At 39.3% G+C, this 21,967-nt stretch overlaps 1 protein-coding gene across 8 annotated transcripts in view; it reads left to right on the top strand.

The window, feature by feature from the left end:
• LOC105481836 (ninein) overlaps window positions 1–11,872 on the top strand; it is a 109,243-nt gene extending 97,371 nt beyond the window's left edge. For 2 of the 8 annotated variants that reach the window (XM_011741604.2, XM_011741610.3), the window contains 3 exons: window positions 1,669–1,869; window positions 5,333–5,446; window positions 8,017–11,872. In XM_011741604.2, coding sequence (XP_011739906.2) covers window positions 1,669–1,869; window positions 5,333–5,446; window positions 8,017–8,226 — 525 coding nt within the window. In that variant the 3' untranslated portion in view covers window positions 8,227–11,872. The other 6 variants (XM_071100197.1, XM_071100198.1, XM_011741615.2 and 3 more) reach the window with 5 other exon arrangements.
• The last annotated feature ends 10,095 nt before the right edge of the window (window positions 11,873–21,967 follow it).

Genomic DNA, 21,967 nt, shown 5'->3' on the forward strand with positions numbered 1-21,967 from the left:
GTACTTTTAGTAGAGATGGGGTTTCACCATGTTGGCCAGGCTGGTCTTGAACTCCTGACCTCAAGTGATCCACCCACCTTGGCCTCCCAAAGTGTTGGGATTACAGGTGTGGACCACTGCACCTGGCCCGGACCTGGAATCTTCTACATCATTATATTGGGAGGGGCACAAATAGGATACAGTAAGTGAAGATGCACTTGCAGAATTAGAATTGTAGGACATTTTAATGTCTGTAAAATTTATATACAGAAAAATGTAAATGTTGGTCTTTCATATGCTCTTATTCATGTATAATAGACCTAATTAGTACTGTTCTTTCTCTTTTTATAACTCATACTTTTCTCTTTTTATAACTCCTGTAATTTTCTCTTCTTTTTGTTTTGTCTGTGGCTAACCTGTACCTAGAACTCAGTGGTTGGAAGTAGCAGAGAAGGGTGCAGTTCTCTGCCTGAGATAGTGTGTGAAGGTAGAACATTCTCTTACAATGAACTTTCGTAGCATGGAGCCATCTCATTAAACCCCTTGCTCATGTTATCATTTCTATTGATTATAACAGTTAATAAGTACTTAAGCTAAGAGCCAGTATTCATTTTGTTTTAATGGTGTGTCTGTTTACATCAAACTTTTCCTCAGTATTTAAAGCATTATGTATGAAGAAAATTATCCCACTGATATAAAATTATGGGATAATTCTCCATAATTTTAATCATAAAAATAAAGTGATTTTCTGAATCTACAACTAGAAGTATCTCAAAGTGGGCAGTGCCCCTGTCCCCACCTAGAAATTTAGATATAAGGAAATGGATAGTGGCTCTGACATTTCATGGTAACATTTAGTTATAGCCAAGTCTTAGAGGTTCTTTTCCACCTTTCTCACAAGCCTGGAGGTGCCGCTTCTTGAATTTAGTACTTGGTCATGTTTGTTGCATGCTCTGCATATTTATAGATGTGAGGTGGCCTGCCTCACTGGCCAAAATGCCGTGCATCCTCCTCCCTTTCCTCTCCCCCACTTTGACTGGCATGTTGGTACACATTTCCTCATTGTCTTGAATTCTTCCACTCCATGTTCTCCAGTTCCCAGATGTTCTAGGATATTATTGCTTTATGCCCCAGAATTGTCTGTCTTGTGCTGTTTAATCTAAGGGTATAACTACATATTGATAAACTAAAGGTAGGTTAAAATAATTTTAGATGCAAGATGAGGTTCTTCAAAAAAAATTGCTAACTTGGGGTTGGAAAAAAATGTAGTCATTGAACATTTAAGAATCTTTATGAATGGTAAGTAAAGCGGTAAAACCCTAAAGCATAACCACTTTCTCCAACCCCAGTTTTTAAAAGGGGGGAGGTAATTTTTCCAGTGTAAGAAAGAATGAAATAGAATTCAGATGCATTATGTACATCATGCCCTTAATATCACTCCAGAGTTGGGAAGGGCTTTTTTTTTAAGCCTAAAACTTTTAAGAAAGGCTACTTATTAAGCATATTCTCTGCTAAGTGAAATAGCTTTTCTCATTTCCTCAGGCCCATATACTGTCCTGTTTCCAAGTTTCAGTGGATCTGAGGTTATTAATGAATTCATAGTCTTCATTCCTCACTGCCTGACACCATCAAGGGCAGCTCTGGGATTGAAGGGACTCAACTGACCAGGATTTTGCCCTTGTCCTTCAGATGCAGCACCTGAGGTTCACTGCGATGCCTAGCCCGTCCCCTCATGCTTGGGATTTGCAGCTGCTCCAGCAGCAAGCCTGTCCGATGGTACCCAGGGAGCAGTTTCTGCAGCTTCAACACCAGCTGCTGCAGGCAGAAAGGATAAACCAGCACCTGCAGGAGGAACTTGAAAACAGGACCTCCGAAACCAACACACCACAGGTGTGAAGCGCTCTCTTCTCTAGTAGTAGATCACCTGTTAATCACCTGTTAATTTTACCTGTTTATTTGAAAGTTATACCAGTTCAAAGGTGGAGAGAAAGAACCTAAATCTGATGGCACACACCTGTAGTCCCAGCTACTTGGGAGGCTGAGACGGGAGGATCACTTGAGGCCAGAGGTTTAAGGCTGCAGTGAGCTACGATCATGCCTGTGAATAGCCACTGTCCTCCAGCCTGGGCATCATAGCAAGACTCCATCTCTTAAATTTAAAAAACAAAACAAAATCACAACCCTAAATCTTCTTTCAGAGAGTTATATTTCACCTGTATGACAAATCCACAGAACTGCAGTGCTGTTTTTTGGGCTGTGCAGTGCTACTTTTGAATTCTCAGCTTCTAAGCTGAGTCATTTAGTGTTCTGGGTCTCCTTTGCCCATTTGTAATAGACAATGAAGTATCAGGATCACTTAAACATAGTGTGCAATTGGCCTAAGGTTCCCATCCCATGCCAAAAATATTACAAAATTTAAATGTGGCTAGGATATGCCCTATTAACAAAGTATACTGAGCTTCCCGGTACCGGAGCCCTGCAGCCTGCTGCATCCCATGAAAATCACAAGTGAGGACTTTTCACAACAAATAGAGTATGTAGTCAGTGACATCTTTCTAGTTGACATAGTTCATAAAACTATTTAAGAAAATAAAAGTCTTCTCATTGTTTGCATTAGCATGATCCCAGCTCACCACCACATCCAATCTTATATTACTTAGATTTTCAAGTATTCATAGTTATTTCTCTGTAGTGCCTCATTCGTCATCCTTTCTCAGAAGTTTCTTAACTCTTGGGGCTTGCCCATTTAGTTAATTCAGAATTAGCAATAAAACAGAAAGTCCTTCTTTGTGGAATTCTACGTTAATGCTTCCTGGTTTGCATGTGCTTGTGTGTTCAGATACCTTGCCTCTCAGATACCTTGCTTGATAAGGAATTTCCCATCTCTTATTTGAATCCCCTCAGCGTGACTTTGCAAAGTCACATTAGCCCTGGAACTCTACATAGGAACAGTTCTGTTTCTTCTACTAGTATCCATCTATGCTTAATTACTAAGTACTCCTACCACTTGTCAGTTCTAATAAACTTTTCCCTCTACATCCATACCTATGCTGTATTTCTAATACACTTCAGAAGGTCTTTGTCTTATGAGCTTTAAAATCTGTTTTTGGAAGCTTTATACACACTTCTTCAACTTCCCAATATTAAAGTTCTTAAATTGTGATGGTAGAGTGTTAGATGCTTTAACTCTCCAGTATATAATTGAACTACAAAACTTTGATCTTGGTTTTTAGTGGACCTTCTGACCAAATGATCCTCCAGGATTCTACTCATTGCTCTCGTACACACTATTTTCAAAGCCTGCTGTTTCCAATCCACCCACCAATGTTAAAAAAAAATATCCTTTTCCTCCAATTCCTTCAGGATTAGACAAACACTAAGATTTTTGAAAGAAAAAAAATCCTCCAACCAGATGACAGGGTGGACTGCTTATTACTCCCACCAGAATGCTACTGCAGGCTCACTTCCCGCTGCTGAGCTGACACTAATTTTAAGAATACAGAATATTGTTAAATCTGCACGTTTCTGTGTGTGGAGTGATGTGATCTCTTCTGCATTTTGTGTTGCTTTGCTTGCCTGTGTAGTGTTAATGTGTATGCTTTTAACCATTGTTTGCATTAGAAATGTGTGAATTTAGACTCCCCCTAAAAACTCCTCCTGACATGAGGGTGAAGTGTACCACTTGCCTTCTTTCTCTAGGCCTTGCTACCGGAGCAGCGAGCAGTGCATGCAGATTCCTACAGAAGGATTGGGCACCTGTGAAAACTGGGCTGCTATCGATGGCATTTCTTACCATGGCAGACAGATGCACACACCCACCCATGCACACACACCACGCACAGAGACATAAGCTGTGTTGGAATTAAGTGCTCTTTTAAATTATTATTTTTACTGTTAAACCTTTGCAGTATTATGTCTCTTATTTATTTATGTAGAAATGACAGATCTTGTGAATCAAATTCACAAACATCAACTTGTTACAAATCATTTTATTTATACCCTTTAAAGAGTGTGGATTTAAGATTCTTGAAAGGATGTAGTCTATATATTTTCTCATTCCATATGTTGTAACTATTTTTAACAAAAGGTACTACACTTTTATATATGGAATTTGAAGAAAATCAGGGGTATTTATACTGTTTTATATAAGATGTATAAATGTTTTTGACAGGAAATTTTTGATGAAACAATAAAATAAATTTTAAGTATATGACTGCCTTTGTTTTTCCTGTTTTTCTACTCTTTTGCCAACTCTTCTTTGAATTATCTCTTAAGTTTTTTTGTTTTGCTTTGTTGTTGGGCAAATAGACATCAGACATTTTATATTTATATGTTTGAACTTTAAAAAGCTATTTTTTAAAATATAGGCCTTTTTAAAAGCTAGATTTCCTCCAGGCCCAATTTTTTGTAACTTACTTCCTGCATTAGACCTTTGCCTATTACAGTTTTTATCCTCAGGATAGTTACTACAATGATTTAGGGTTTCTTTTATGATTAAGTGTTATTACTTAGTATCCAAACAGATGGTAGCCTTTCACTCATGTTTGGTCATTCTGCATGTCTTTTAAAGTATTTCTTAACTACCATCAGCTGTTAACACCTTTATGAAATTTGCAATTCCTTATAGGGACATTTGGGTGGACTGCAGAGGGATGGGGGTTGCATTCTAGGCCTCTCTCCTCTCCAAAACCCACTTACTCCTTAACCCATCACTGTTGTGTGAGGAGATTTTTAATTTTCAGTCTGCTCTGGTAGTAAACTCATCCTCCAATCCAGGTGTGTGCTTCATGTTTACAAGTGGGAAACAGATGACTAGAAAAATTGGCAGGAAGAGGCTGATTATTATGAAGAAAGAAAACCACCCTCACAGTTATCAGCCACACCAAAGGAAAAACAGACATGCATATTGCAAGCTATTGGAAATGTTGGGAAACCCTGAATCTATTCCGTGCTTGTTTTGGTATTGAGAGGCCCACAACATTGCAAAGTCCCAAATCACAGATGGGAAGTTGATAACTATCTTTTAAGTTACTTTGGATTTCCATTTTACTAGAAGTACACACAGGTATTAAATTCTGGGTTTTAAGAATTTTGCTTTATATCAGGGGGATGATGGTAACACAGGTAAGATTCTTTTGTATTTTAAATCTGATTCTTTCTCTGATAGAGTTACTTTTCTGACCTGTGCAATCCATGCAGGGCTCAAAACTCTCATTTCATGAGAATCCATCCTTCCTGTTACAAAGGCAAAACATCTGCTGTCTTTTCTTTAGGCATCTTGTGGGGAAAATAAACCAATGTTTTGTTTTCAGTGTGACATGATTTTCGAATAATATACTTTTCTTCCCTTCAGGGAAACCAGGAACAACTGGTAACTGTCATGGAAGAACGAATGATAGAAGTTGAACAGAAACTGAAACTAGTGAAAAGGCTTCTTCAAGAGAAAGTGAATCAGCTCAAGGAACAAGTGAGCCTCCCTGGTCATCTCTGTTCACCCACCTCACATTCCAGCTTTAATGCCAGTTTTACATCCCTTTATTGCCATTAACTCATTAACTTACGTTGTCTAATAAAGGCAAATTCTATTATAAATGTCTACAAGAACTTAGGATTTCCTGTCCCTCATACCGCCCCAAAAATATGAACTGTGTATTTTTCCCAAAGCTCTGTTTAAGGCATGTTTGTCCACAATTTAAAAGTGTAAATCTTTGCTAACATGATTCACATGGACCTAAGATTTTAAAGATCAAAAAATACATATTGATTCACATGGACCTAAAGCATATCCATTCACATGCTTTAGGTCCATGTGAATCAATAGATTTTTCTCTGCCCGAGACAGGAAATACTCCTGTTTAAATTGAAAAATGATATTGGTTAAAAAAAAAAAAATAGGGGGGTAATCAATGGAACTTTAGCTTTCCTGTTCCCAACAGCTTATGAAAACCTCAAAAAGTATCTTATTGCTACAGTGACTCCAAAAAGATGTAGTTTGAATTAGAGTCTAGACCCCAGATTCCAGGACCACTAAACAGCCTGCTCCTTTTCACCTGCTGGTGGCAGATATGGCTTTGGTGTTTAGAAATTAGTTGTGCTGGCCGGGCGCGGTGGCTCACGCCTGTAATCCCAGCACTTTGGGAGGCCGAGGCGGGCGGATCACAAGGTCAGGAGATCGAGACCACAGTGAAACCCCGTCTCTACTAAAAATACAAAAAAATTAGCCGGGCGCGGTTGTGGGCGCCTGTAGTCCCAGCTACTCGGGAGGCTGAGGCAGCAGAATGGCGTGAACCCGGGAGGTGGAGCTTGCAGTGAGCTGAGATCGCGCCACTGCACTCCAGCCTGGGCGACAGAGCGAGACTCCGTCTCAAAAAAAAAAAAAAAAAGAAAAGAAATTAGTTGTGCTTCCACTGAAGAGACAAGCAGAAAGTACTACCCTCTGGGACAGTGTTATAGCCTCTCTGGAAATTGAGATGAACATGTTGGATGGGGGGCAGAAATTGCCCAACCTAGTTCTTTAGATACTTAAAACCTAAGAATAACCCCAAGAGAGGGTCTGAATTCAGCTGTAGACAGGAACTTTCTGTTGCTCTGTGTCTTAATACACAGGGAAGAAAAAGTCCCATTTAGTAAGCATTTATCCACTCAGTTCTTTACGTATTCAAGCATTCAGCACATAGTTACTGTGGGCCAGGTCCTGCCGTGGGCACATGGATACAACAGTCGCTGCCCATATAGAATGCACTTACAAGGTGCCAAACATTTGGCCAAATGGTAGGTTCAGAAGTAAGTGGGATCCATCCTGTTTTCAGTAGAGGGGAACACAAGAGAAGAGATATTTGATCTAATCCGGGAGTTTAAAGAAAGCTTCCTGAAGACCTCGTAATCTGCATCTTGAGAGTTAAGATTTCACCCAGTTAAGAAAGTGTGGGGAAGGGCATCCTAGGCTGTGGGAACGTCATGGAGTTATGACCACATGTGGGGTGTGGACACGTATGAACACTTCAGCATTGCCAGTTCACACTGTCCTGGGAGAGGCAGGAGGAGAGACTGGAGAGGAAGGGGGAACAGGACAGTAGGCCTCCAGTGCTGAGCCACGGAGCTTGATTTTTATTCTATTGGTGATGAAGAAAAAAACATCGAAGTGTTTTTTTAAGGAAAGGAAGGGAGGGAGGAAGGAAAAAAAAAAGTCGTATTTGGGAAGTTCAACAGAGAATAGTTTCTGAAATGTTATGTGATGCCTGCCAAACATCTAGGTTCTGAGCTTGAGAGTGCTGTCATCCTTCTCCCTGCCCTAATGGGTGGTTAAGTTACTCTTTAACTACTCTTTATTCTCATAAACCTTTATGCTTTTAGACGCCTTATTTGAAATTGGGTGTAAAATGAACACTTAAAAGGTAACATGGGAAGGGGGTATGGAAAATATTAACCAGAACAACAATGAAAGTATCCCAAGGCTGCTAACAAGTTTTCCCACCCCAACCTAGACCATATATTCTAACTATAAAGATTAGACTAGACAAAGCCCCATGCAAAACAAAACAAAACAAAGACATTTCAGGAAAAGTAACTGCCCAAATCTTATCTCTGTTATAATACGTGAGCTATATTTTTAGATAATCAGTGAGTTGTAGTTATGAATGGGAAGTTCAAGCATCTGTTACAAGCAGAGTTAAACAGTCCACAGCTGACACCTCAGGAATTTAAGTTTTAAAAGTATTTTATGTTTTTAAAGAATAAATAAAGAAATAATGCCTATTTAGGTAGAAAAAAACCTTTTGTTTTGGTGCCCTCTAATATCAATCTGTTCTATTAGTAACCTACATCAACATCTTATGCAAAGAAATAGCTTGGAAAAAGTGGATTTGCTCCAATGGTATCCGTGATGCCAAGTCTGATGTTGAAGCTATATTGTAAAATAAAATAATTAGAAGAAGTGATTTGCCTTTATAAAACAACAGTCCTTATGTCCGACCTTAAACTGAAGGTTTAAGAAGAGTTACAGAAATGGAGTCAAGATGTTTCTGGTTCTGTTTCTAGCTCTGCAAGAACACTAAGGCAGACGCAATGGTGAAGGACTTGTATGTTGAAAATGCCCAGTTGTTGAAAGCTCTGGAAATGACTGAACAGCGACAGAAAACAGCAGAGAAGAAAAATTACCTCCTGGAGGAGAAGATTGCCAGCCTCAGTAATATAGTTAGGAATCTGACACCAGCGCCACTGACTTCTACACCTCCTTTGAGGTCATAGCCAAACCAAAGGGTACACTCATATTTGTGCACTTTACTGAAATAGATGGAACATTTCAGTAGGTTCTCAACTTTTTTAACCTTTATTGGCTTAAAGTTAAAATTAAGCAACAGAACTGGAGTTTCCATTTATCATAATTAGTTTTTCTAAATAGACACTTACGGGAGTTTGAAAATAAATACTCACATATTTCACTACTTAAATTATTCCCAAGATTTGAGTTTATTTTAAAATTCTAATAGCCACCAAGAATGTGGACGTATGAAAACAATTCAAGAACCTAAAAAATACCAGTTTTGAATGAGTTTTTGTGGTTTGGGGTTTTTTTTTTTTTTTAAATCATTACTACGAATCTATGTGTAAAGTCTAGATATTTGAAGTTTGAGATCTGATGAGAATGGTTGTTATAAACTGTATTTTAAAACCAAATGTAGGTGTTCTTACATATTTAAATACTGGAAAGTTATTGTAATAGTTTTGGTTCTTTTAATTGGTAGACAATTAATTGGTAGAGTGTCATTGTTTGGTTAGGAGGCAGGACTTGTTAACCACTGAGGTCAGACAAACCCAAATCTGTAGAATTCTAACCTTCTAACACCTGTGGCAGTATTACCACTCTTTTTGTATTATAGATTTAGAACTGATTTACTCAATTGCACTCTTAACTAATGTTAAAGCTTACTTGCTTTAAACAGCCTTTTCTTCTTTCTCTTAGAGGTTTCATTTGGGGAGCTGGTCTTCTAAGAAATGGATAAAGCCACATAATTAAAGCAGTTGAACTATAGGGAAAGCACTGAACAAACCACTTTGGAGTAAATAGCTACTCTTAGAAAAGAGGGATAAGCAGACCATGTAGGTTTTCTGTCTCTCAAGTCTTGGAGTTCATGAACTTACTTGAGGTTGCCTCAAGAACTCAGGGAACAATACTGTAAACTGTCTTCCTGAACTACTGTAGGGCCTCTCTAAGAATCTGAAATGTATAAACCATGTGACCTCATTTATTTGTCTTATATATTTACAGCCATAGTAGAATTTTTATTTCTACATTTTTAGTAAATTTAATATTCTGGGGGAAAAAAGGCCTTGATTTTAGGGTTATAAAACCTGACTTACAGAAGAGTTTATTTAATATAGGTCAAAATTTTCCGTGTTTCTTATTCCTTCTATACCTCAAATCAGATTCTAAGAATTTTACTGTGATAATCATTGGCATGCCACCTGAGGTCAAGGAGTGCCAAATAGGACTTTCCACTCATGCTCAAGATCAAAACTTTATAGAACAGTTACACATTTTAGATTCGGTAACCTTTTTTTTCTTCCAATTATAATCTCTGCTTCTAGCCACTTCCGCCAGCAGTTGGTGGAATACTTACTAGGTGCAGGGCACTATCCAAGCTCATCACAACAACCTGCTTGTTTTCATGAGACAATAATCCAAAAAGTTCGCTTTGATATATTCCTGGAGGGCCAAGCCCATCTATTTACAAAAGATGTAACAGCAAAATCAAGCATTGCTTTATGGGCAGGAACACAAGAGACAGCAAACTGCCCAAGAAGTCATCGTGTCAGAAACTCAATCTCAACAAAATAATTTCCATCAGGGAATTTCAGGGTTTCTTGGGGCTTATGAGTCTCACCAGTCAACCCAGGAGGCCTCACTACAAGAGCCTTGACAAGGCACTGTTTTTTGTGGGACTGGGAGTTCACACTGATGAAGCAGACCTTTGAATTTTTGCACAGCTCTTGTCAGAAAGCCCTGACTTCCCCCTGGATATAGAGTTAATTTTAATCCTTCCCTATTATTATACTTCAAAATATTTGACATCTGCTATCATGCATTCTTTAGATCTTTCTTCTGCCGGGCAAACATTTCTAGTAGGTGTTTAACTACTTGTATGGCATTAGCTTTCACAGAAAATTGTTTCACTTAAAACTATGGATTGGCCTAGGCTAAGGACAGACATAAACTAAGTATCTGTAGTGTATTTGTGATATGCGCCAAGTTACTCAAGGTTTTTGCTGTCGGAACTGAACAATAATATTTCCCAGATAGCTGGCCTTAGCATGTGATCACAGTTGTTGTATTTTTAATTTTTGTCTTTTACACGATGAGAGGTGTAGGTTAATTTGTGTATTTCCTATAAATTTGTATTTATGTGTATATAAAATGTACAATGAATGTAAATATGACTTTCTGGAAAGTTTAGACTACATTTAGAATCTCTATTCAAAATCAAAATGCTGCTCAAATGAAAGTGAATTTAACCAACATCTAGGTGCTTAATTTCTCGTTTTACCCCACTTATGAGATTGATATTTCTCATATTGAGGTTTTTCCCATACAGATACCTTAAATGTATACATTTGTGCAACAATTTTTGAGAAGGTGAGTGGCAATTTATAATTTAGTTGGCAATTTGTAATACAGCTTATAGCTTTTAAAAGACCTTTTAAAGAATTAAATGTAAACTTAAAGTTACATTTAGATGTTGTTTCAAACTTTACAATAGCACTCTTCAAAATATTAAGTTATATGTATTATAGGCATTTAGTTGCTTATTAAAAGCACTGATTTTTAAGCCTTTTTATTTAAGAACAATTATTTAAGATCGTCTTAGAAGATGGGATCTTCGTTTCAAGGAAAGGGAATCAAGTTTGCCTTTGTGATAACACGTTACACTAAGAAAAGGAAAATGTGGATAGTAAAACCCACTTCTCATCCTATCTTGCTCTCTGTTCTTTAGAAGCCTGCACTTAAGCTCAGATTTGTGAAGGGAGAGTAGAAGGGGAGAGGTAGAACCACAGTGTTTTATTTATTTTTCTAAAATTCTTACTAAATCCAGAGTTTTGAAACTTTTAAATGTGAATTCTTCCCAGAAACTTCAATGCATTGCATATTTTACATAAGTAGATCATGAAGTCATAGACTTTCAAGGCATAGGAAGCAATATTACAGGTCTAGTATTTTAATAATGCACTAATACCCAGGGCAGATATGAGAAACTATTTCTTCTCTCAAGAATAAGGGTTTATGGCAGACTTTGCTTTTTTAACATGTGAGAAATGAATTTTTTATTTTGTGATTTATGTGATTTCTTTTTTTTGCTGAGTGAAGGAAAAGAGAAATTGTTGCTATTGTCAGCATCTTAAAGGTATTTCCAATCAAGGCAAGGCTAAGTACTTTGTGATAGTATTAAGCAAGTCATGTTTTGAATGGATTACCTGTAATGATGTATTGGAATGATATACTTATACAAGTAATGCCAAAAACCAAGTCAAAGCCTAATTAACCAAAGCACTCATTTAAAAATCATCAGTTTGGACCTATTTGGACCTGTCAGTACTGTGAAGTAGTTTTGGTTTTGTGGCATATGAATAGCTGTTTAACAAATCAAAGTTAGCTTTTTGCTTCTCAGCTGTTTTGGACAATACAAGTTCTTAATGGGGAGACATTATCATGGCATGACTTAAGGGAACATTGGTTTTGTGAAGAAAACAGATTATCTAAAGCCATCTCTATATTTCTGTTCAGATAAAGATTAATGAGTTATGTGTTTATATCAGCTTTGTATATTTCATCTTAGCCATTCTATCCTAGAAAGATTTTAATGTGAGCTTAAAATGTAAATAAATAATTTTGCAAACATGCCTTTTGTTTTCTATATACCCTGACTTTTTAAATGAAGTTTCAGTGTATTTTTCATTGGTCTTTAGAATGATAAAATATTTCACCAAACACATTCTACAAATGCAGAATCTCAGCCCGCACTCCAGACCTACTAAATCAGAATCTTCATTTTAAAGAGATTCCTCAAGTGATTTGTGTAGGACTTAGAGCACTGAGATTCCATTTCTATTCTAGAAGGATGACTTTCACACCAGCCAGCTTGGGGTCCCTGTATACTGTGGCGGTGCATAGTTTACCTGCAGAATCATGACTTAACCTTGGCAAGGCCCCATTTGTGATTTTGGGTGCTTCAAAGGTGGCTTTATTTCACCTTGCCATCTTTATGGATGGCCCAGACTTTAATTGAGCAGCTCATGAATGATGAGATATACATAGTTGGAAACTCATAAACAACTTAAAAGCATGTTAATATGCTGAACACCGAAATGTAGAATTGGAAATGTTGCCCAAACTAGACCCATCTCGTGAGCCCTGTTGTATTGAATTTCAAAGCTTTTATATCAACCTCACACTGCCTTTTCGTGGCAGAAACTACCAGTATTCCCATTTTATGGATGAGAAAAATAGAGCTTAGCACACTCGAGGCCACACTGCCAGGTAAGTAGGGGACTTGGGACTAGGGGCTCAGGTTTGTCTGAGTTGCAATACTTGTATCAATTCCTACTTCTGGCAGAACATTTTATCAGTATTAGTTCAATGGCAGCCATGTACACTGCACTCTGAAAGGTACTGTGTAAAACATTCCTGCCATCTGTTTGCGGTAAAGTGATAAGATTTACACAGAAAAGAAGATCAGAAAATCTGCATCCATATGGAAGACAATCAAGTGTTGACGGACTCTGTGCTATGAGCACCGAGATAGGATTAGTGTCAAATGTGTAAGGTCCTAAACCTAGAATTCAACATAATTCTGCACTTCACTGAGATTTGTGCAGTCTGTGTGTTTTGTAGTCTTATTGACTGTGCAAAATCACAAACAGTAATTTTCTAATATGTACTTGATACCCATTTTCCCCATAATGTTATGTTTTGGCCATAAGACTGGAATTCTCACCTAAATTTTGAAATGTCTATTATATAATCTCCTGATCAAAAGGTTAAATTTCACCCAGAAGAGCTTTCTATTCTTTGTTTGGTTGCTTCACTTGCAAAACAGGAGACATGGCTAGTTTTGACAAAGACTTTTTAAAATTCCAAATAAAGTTAAAATTCCAAAGCAGAGAACTGTATAACTAAATCAGTGAAATGTTGTAGTGAGTAGGCAACAATGTAAAATAGAGCAGAATATCCTTACGTTAAAATAATATTTAATTCTGAAAAATGATTACATGAGATATGCTTTACTAGTTAAGGCAAAGTAGGCAGCTCTTAACAGTGCTTACAGCCCAGATGAACATTTACCAATCCTTTTTCTTTCCTGTTTGAAGGCATATCTGTCTTCAAGATCAAGCAATAAGTAAGTACTGACCCTGTGCCAGGTACTAAGAGGTTATCTAGTATTAAAGTACTATGAATAATAAAAGGGACTCTTTAAAACTGTCAATGTCAAAAAAAAAAAATGTGGCAATGTTCCAAATTAAAGGAGTCTAAGTAGACACGATAACTAAATGTAGTACCTAATCTTAGACTAGATTCTGTGTCAGAGAAGAAAATGTAAAGCAGGTGGTCCCCAGCCTCCTGGGCATTAGGAACCAGGCCACACAGCAGGAGGTGAGCAGCCGGTGACCAAGCAAAACTTCATCTGTATTTACAGCCATTCCCCATATCTCCCATTACCGCCTGAGCTCTGCCTCCTGTCAGATCAGCCGTGGCATTAGATTCTCATAGGAATGCAAACCTTATTGTGAACTGCACATGCAAGGGATCTAGGTTGCGCACTCCTTAGGAGAATCTAATTAATGCCTGATGATCTGTCACTGTCTCCCATAACCCCCAGATGGGACCATCTAGTTGCAGGAAAACAAGCTCAGAGCTCCCTCTAAGTCTACGTTATGGTGAATTATATAATTATTTCATTATATATTACAATGTAATAATAGAAATAAGGTGCACAATAAACATAATGCATTTGAATCACCCCAAAACCATCCATCCCCTTTCAACCCTGGTCCGTGGGAAATTGTCTTCCACAGAACCAGTCCCTGGTGCCAAAGAGGTTGGGGACCACTGCTCTAAAGGACATTGAATTAACTGACAAAATTGGAGTATGGATAGTAGCTTAGAAAAGAATATTATATCAATATTAAATTACTGAAGTTAGTTACTGCGTTTATGTAAAAGTATCTTCTACAAAAGTATACACTGGTGTATTTAGGAATAGAGACTACGATATATGCAACTTATTCTTTTTTGAGAGGAGTCTCGCTCTGTCCCCCAGGCTGGAGGGCAGTGGCATGATCTGGGCTCACTGCAAGCTCTGCCTCCTGGGTTCACGCCATTCTCCTGCCTCAGCCTCCTGAGTAGCTGGGACTACAGGTGCCCGCCACCACGCCCGGCTATTTTTTTTGTATTTTTAGTAGAGACGGGATTTCACCCTGTTAGCCAGAATGGTCTCGATCTCCTGACCTCGTGATCCACCCATCTCAGCCTCCCAAAGTGCTAGGATTACAGGCGTGAGCCACTGTGCCCGGCCGATGTACGCAAATTATTCTTAAATGATTCAGAAACAAAATTGCCCAGGCATGTGCACATATGTGTGAGGGAGAATGTGAGAGAAATAAGACAATGAAGCAAAGATTATTTTTATTATCATTGTAACCCTATTTGTAAGTTTGAAATGATTTCCAATTAAAATGTTTGAAGTGTTATGGATAAAAAAATATACTGTGTGGTATCAAGCACCTTCCTTGCCCTCGTAGCTACTCTGAAGAATAGATGGTATTCCGAGCAAAAACTCACTAGAAACCATTTATGCTAGCCTAACCATACACCTATAGTTTATTATGAAAAGTTCAGCACTGGCCGGGTACAGTGGCTCATGCCTGTAATCCCAGCACTTTGGGAGGCCAAGGCAGGTGGATGACAAGGTTAGGAGATTTGAGACCATCCTGACTAACACAGTGAAACCCCATCTCTACTAAAAATACAAAAATTAGCCAGGCATGGTGGCACGTGCCTGTAATCCCAGCTACTCAGGAGGCTGAGTCAGGAGAATCGCTTGAACCCGGGAGGCGGAAGTTGCAGTGAGCCAAGATCGCACCATTGCACTCCAGCCTGGGTGACAGAATGAGACTTCATCTGCAAAAAAAAAAAGAAAAGAAAAAGAAAATAAGCACCATATTCAGTGCTGTCTAGTGGTAAGTGTGGTCACTCAGCACTATTTCTCATATCATTCCTTCTTTTGTCCTTGCTCTCTCCCCACCCCTTCGTCCTGATTCCTATGTATTCTCCAGATACCACATGTAAAGGTTCAACAGTGTCCATGCAAGTCACAGTAGGTATAATAAATGCCACCCACCATATCTTACTTAAGTGGCACAACCTGGTAGCAACTTACTTAAAATATTGCCAGTGAAGGTCAAAGTAAGGATTTAAATTTTATACTAAGGTTATGCATAAATTAAAGAAGTTCTAGCCGGGCGCGGTGGCTCAAGCCTGTAATCCCAGCACTTTGGGAGGCTGAGGCGGGCGGATCACGAGGTCAGGAGATCGAGACCATCCTGGCTAACACGGTGAAACCCCGTCTCTACTAAAAAAATACAAAAAACTAGCCGGGCGAGGTGGCGGGCGCCTGTAGTCCCAGCTACTCAGGAGGCTGAGGCAGGAGAATGGCAGGAACCCGGGAGGCGGAGCTTGCAGTGAGCTGAGATCCGGCCACTGCACTCCAGCCTGGGTGACAGAGCGAGACTCCGTCTCAAAAAAAAAAAAAAAAAAAAAAAAAGTTCTATGGAACTTTTCCAAGTTGTCTTCCTTACCCTCAAATACTGGTGTGGCGGCCCCTCTGTGCTCATGGAAGCACCCTGTGAATTCCCAGTTGAAACAGGTACTACTCTATAAGTAACTGCCTACTGACCATTCTGACCTCCACTAGACTAAGATTTTCTCAAGATGAGAACTGATGTCTTATTCAGCATGGTATTATTCCCAGTTCCCAACTTGATGCTGGAAACAAAATTGGTGCTCAAATATTCATTATGTGAATGGAAGACTGTACATTTCTATTTTAAGTTTGTCTTCCTGAAGTAACACTCATAGGAGAATATGTATGCTAATTGTTTTCTGTATATGATTTAATAGTGTTCTTCTCAGTCTTTTTTTTTTTTTTTTTTTTTGAGACAGTGTCTCACTCTGTCACCCAGGCTGGGGTACAGTGGTACAATTGCAGCTAACTTCAGCCTCAAACTCCCAGACTTGAGCAATTCTCCCACTAAGCCTCCAGTAGCATGCACCACCATGCCCAGCTAATTTTTAAAATTTTTGTAGAGACAGACTCTCACTATGTTACCCAGGCTGGTCTCAAACTCCTAGCCTCAAGCAATCCTCCTGCCTTGGCCTCCCAAAGCACCAAGATTACAGGCATGAGCCACTGCACCTGGCCTCTTTTCTTTATTCTTTATTAAAGGACCAAAGCTTTAAAAATATTTTAGCAAAGGCCTGAGGAAGTTTTCTAAATAAGGAAAAATCATCTTTCAGCATGAGAAAAGTCAAGTGCTGGATTCCAGCAATTAAAAGAATACATCTCTATTTCAAGCCTATAATTCACAATCTAACTAAACTCTGACCATAACAGATGCAAGCTCATGACATAAACTAATGAATGGTTTGTAAAGACAATTTAACAAATTAGACATTGCTTTTACAATTTTTTTTTTTTTTTTTTTTTTTTTTTGCTGGAGAAGCTTAAGTTATCTGACATATTGCTACAATTGTTTAATTTTTGCTATTCAACAAATTGCAATATTCTCACTTTTTCTAGGAGAAGCAAAAACTTAAAAGCAGGTTCATGTTCTGACTGCATGCAGTAGGAGGGGTCTCTGCACTTGGGTTTGTGCCTAGCTGTGATGTGTCTTCCTACAATTGATTTTCAGCTACCTGCTTGAACCTAAGGATCCAACCATACGTGAAGATTAAGTCACTTCCCATCACCCTTTTTTTTTTTTTTTTTTTTTGAAACAGTCTCGCACTGTCACCCAGGCAGGAGTGCAGTGGTGCAATCTCGGCTCACTACAACCTCCTCCTCCTGGGTTCACGCGATTCTCCTGCCTCAGCCTTCTGAGTAGCTGGTACTACAGGCGCGCGCCACCATGCCTGGCTAATTTTTTAATTTTTTAGTAGAGACAGCTTCACAATGTTGGCCAGGATGGTCTCAATCTCTTGACCCCATGATCCACCCACTTCAGCCTCCCAAAGTGCTGGGATTACAGGCATGAGCCACTGACCCTTCTTTATTTCTATTCTCCCTCTTACTAGACATGCAGTTTAAAATGGAGGCAAGGTAAGAACTAGGGTCACTTTAAAACAATCCATTAAAAGCTTCCCCAAAAATGTAAAATCATTTTACATCTTCCTGAATTCAAGAATGATATACATTTTCAAAGAATATTGAAGCTTTTTTCTAAAAAAAAAAAAAAAAGTAAAGATTACTCAAATCCTAGGCCCTAGTGGTAATCACTGTTAACACTTGCGAACTCCTTTCTAGACATAGTTTTATGCTTACAACATATACACACAATGTTATAGAAGTGATAGTATGCACATATATGCACACATACATATGGTTTGCTCCACAACTCTCGTAGAAGAAATATCACACTAGTTTGGGGTTTTGTTTTGGAGATGGAGTCTTGCTCTGTCACCAGGCTGGAGTGCAGTGGCATGATCTTGGCTCACTGTAACCTCTGCCTCCTGGATTCAAGTGACTCTTCTGCCTCAGCCTCCTGAGTAGCTGGGACTACAGGTGCATGCCACCATACACAGCTAATTTTTGTATTTTTAGTAGAGACGGGGTTTCACCATGTTGGCCAGGGTAGTCTCGATCTCCTGACCTCATGATCCACACGCCTTGCCTTCCCAAAGTGCTGGGATTACAGGCGTGAGCCACTGCGCCTGGCCCACATTAGTTTTCTTAAATCAATATAAATCTGGCTTTGAGATCTTCACGCTGGTGTCAATGAGCTGTCCAATACTCATCATGATTGAACGGTCCTCCTCTTAAAGATTGTAAAGTGTCCCCAACTACTGACCTTTTAGCTACTGCCACATTTTACCCTATTTGTTGAAGAGTTTAGCACCTAAATCATCTTCAACAACTATTTGTCATTATAATCGGCGACTTCAGTCTCTACATAAACAAGAGTCCAGAGGAGGTAAAGAGTTGAGGCAGCAGACGAGGCGCAGAGGCTCATGCCTGTAATCCCAGCACTTTGGGAGGCCAAGGCGGGTGAATCATTAGGTCAGGAGTTCAAGACCAGCCTGGCCAATACGGTGAAACCCCGTCTCTACTAAAAATACAAAAATTAGCAGGGCATGGTGGCAGGTGCCTATAGTCCCAGCTACACGGGAGGCTGAAGCAGGAGAATCTCTTGAACCCAGGAGGCAGGGTTGCAGTGAGTGGAGATCGCACCACTGTACTCCAGCCTAGGCAACAGAGCAAGACTCTGTCTCAAAAAAAAAAAAAAAAAAAAAAAAGAGTTGAGGCAGCAAAGGTTGACAATTCTTTTGAGAAGCAGGGCTGTGAAAGGAAGGAGGAAGGGTGGGAGATAGGGGGAGTATGGCCTGAAAGGAAGACTGGGGTTATGTAATGGTTGTGTTTTGTTTTAGAGATGGAGTCTCACTCTGTTACCCAGGCTGGAGTATAGTGGCATAATCACAGCTCACTGCAGGCTCAAACTCCCAGGCTCAAATGAGTCTGCCACCTCAGCCTCCCAAGTATCTGTAACTATAGGCACCCACTACAACATCCAAATAAGTTTTTGAGCCAGGAGCAGTGGCTCACACCTGTAATTCCAGCAAGTTGGGAGGCTGAGGCAGGAGGATCATTTGAGGTTAGGATTTCGAGACCAGCCTGACCAACATGGCAAAACCCCATCTCTAGTAAAAATACAAAAATAAATTAGCCAGTCATGGTGGCGTGTGCCTGTAGTCCCAGCTACTCAGGAGGCTGAGGCAAGATAATCACCAGAACCTGGGAGGCAGAGGCTGCAAAGAGCAAAGACTGCACCACTGCACTCCAGCCTGGGCAACAGAGTGAGACTGTCTCAAAAATATATAAATAAGTTAAGCACTTTTGTAGAAGCAGGGTCTTGCTATGTTGCCCAGCCTGGTCTCAAACTCCTGGCCTCAAGTAATCCTCCCGCGTCAGCCTCCCAAAGCACTAGGATTACAGGCATGAACCACCACACCCGGCTGACTATTGTTGAAGATAGGAGAGACTTTAGTTTAAATGCTGTGAGAAGGTACCAATGGAAAGGGGGAATGACATATACAATATTCACAATAAAAGGAGAAAATGGCAAGAGGATTGGGGGTACATTGGGTAGAGGTTTAGGGGAAGAGCACAGATTAAGCTCAACAAAGAAGGCAGCAAGAACCAGAGTTGGATGTGGGCAGGTGCTTGACGTGTATGAAAAGTGGTAGGGTCAGTGTTTGGGAGTAAAGATTTTTTGAAGTGGAGATGCTAAAGTAGGTTTGTTGGAAATATTTTTTCTTAAATGATGGTCAAAAAGTAGGATATTTAAAATAAGCAATTCTGAGGTAGTTCACATAATGGTGAAGTGGGTAAAGGAAAAAGATCACAAGACATTAGAAAAAAAAGTCAATGACCTGAAAGTTCAAGATTTGGGATTGCCTTTCCCTGCCCCTGCCCCATCATTTCATCAAATCTGCACTTGCCAAGGTCACCATGAACCTCTTAAAGTTGCCCCACTCCAACCTGCTCTCCACACAGCCTCCAAACAGGATTCTTCTAAAACAACACTGAATGTCACACCCCTCTTTAAGAACACCCCGTGTCCTCAAGTCTCCATTCTTTTTTAAATTGACAAATAAAAATTGTGCATATATATCCTGTACAATGTATTTTGAAATACATATACATGACTGGGCGCAGTGGCTCATGCCTGTAATCCCAGCACTTTGGGAGGCTGAGGCAGGCAGATCACCTAAGGTCAGGAGTTCCAGACCAGCCTGAGCAACATGGAGAAACCCTGTCTCTACTAAAAATACAAAATTAGCTGGGTGTGGTGGGGCATGCCTGTAATCCTAGCTACTTGGGAGGCTGAGGTAGGAGAATCACTTGAACCCCGGAAGCAGAGGTTGCAGTGAGCCGAGATCATGCTGTTTGCACTCCAGCCTGGGCAACAAGAACGAAACCGTCTCAAAAAAAAAAAAAAAAAAAAAAGTTAGAAACATCTCAAATTAACAATCTAACATTACAACTGACAGACTAAGAGAAGAAGAAATCAACCCCAAAGCTAGCAGGAGACAAGGAATAACCAAAATCAGAGCTGAACTGTAGGAAATCAAGATACAAAAACAAAACAAAAAAAATCCAAAAGATCAATTAATGAATCCAGGAGGTGGTTTTTTAACAAGTTAGTAAGACGGATAGACCACTTGCTATATTAATAAAGAAAAGAGAGAAGATCTGAATAAATGCAATTAGAAATGATGAAGGGAATGTTACCACTGACCTCACAGAAATAGAAATAACCATCAGAAACTACTATAAACACCTCTATACACACAAACTAGAAAACCTGGAAGAGATGGATACATTCCTGGACACATACAGCCTCTAAGACTGAACCAGGAAGAAACCGATTTCCTGAACAGACCAATCATGAGCTCTGAAATGGCATCAGCAATAAATAGCCTACCAACCAAAGCCCAGGACCTGATAGACTCATAACTGAATTCTACCAGATGTAGAAAGAGCTGGTAGCATTCCTACAGAAAACGATTTCAAAAAATTCAGGAGGGGGTTCTCTTCCCCAGCTCATTCTATGAGGCCAGCATCATCCTGATACAAAAACAGGCACAGACACAACAACAACAAAGAAAGAAAACTTCAGGCCAATATCCTTGATGAACATTGATGCAAAAATCCTCAATGAAATACTGGCAAACCAAATCCAGCAGCACATCAAAAAGCAAATACATCATGATCACATAGGCTTCATCCTCAGGATGCAAGTTTGGTTCAAAATGCACAAATCAATGAATGTGACTCATCACATAAATAGAACTAACGACAAAACCCACATGATCATCTCAATAGACACGTAAAAGGCTTTTGATAAAATTCGACACCTCTTCATATTAAAAACTCTCAATAAACCAGGTATTCAAGGAGCATACCTCAACATAATAAGAGCCATCTATGAAAAACCCACAGCCAACATTGTACTGAATAGACAAAAGCTGGAAGCATTCCTCTTAACCTGCACAAGACAAGGATGCCCTCCTTCACCCCTCCTATTCAACATAGTATTGGAAGTCCTAGTCAGAGCAATCAGGCTAGAGAAAGTAATAGAGGGCATCCAAATAGGAAGAGAGGAAGTCAAACTATCTCTGTTGCAGACAACATGATTCAATAACTACAGAACTGCATCATCTCAGCCCAAAAGCTCCTTTAGCTGATAAATGACTTCAAAGTTTCAGGATACAAAAGAAAAAAAAAAATCAATGTATAAAAATCACTAGCATTCCTATACACCAACAAAAGCCAAGCCAAGAACCAAACCAGAAAGGCAATTCCACTCACAATTGCCACAAAAGATAAAATACCTAGGAATGCAGCTAACCAGGGAGGTTTGAAAGGTCTCTACAATGAGAATTATAAAACACTGCTCATAGAAGTCAGGTGAATGTAAAAACATCCCATGCTCATAGATAGGAAGAATATCATGTAAATGGCCATATTGCTCAAAGCAACTTACAGATTCAATGCTATTCCTATCAAACTACCAATAACATTCTTCACAGAACTAGGAAAAACCATTTTAAAATTCATATGAAACCAAAAGAGAGCCCAAATAACCAAGGCAATCCTAAGGAAAAAGAACAAACCTGGAGGAATCACATCACTAACTTCAAACTATAATAAACGGCTAC

The sequence above is a fragment of the Macaca nemestrina genome, chromosome 7 (assembly GCF_043159975.1).
Source record: "Macaca nemestrina isolate mMacNem1 chromosome 7, mMacNem.hap1, whole genome shotgun sequence".
In the NCBI taxonomy this organism is placed as follows: Eukaryota; Metazoa; Chordata; class Mammalia; order Primates; family Cercopithecidae; genus Macaca; species Macaca nemestrina.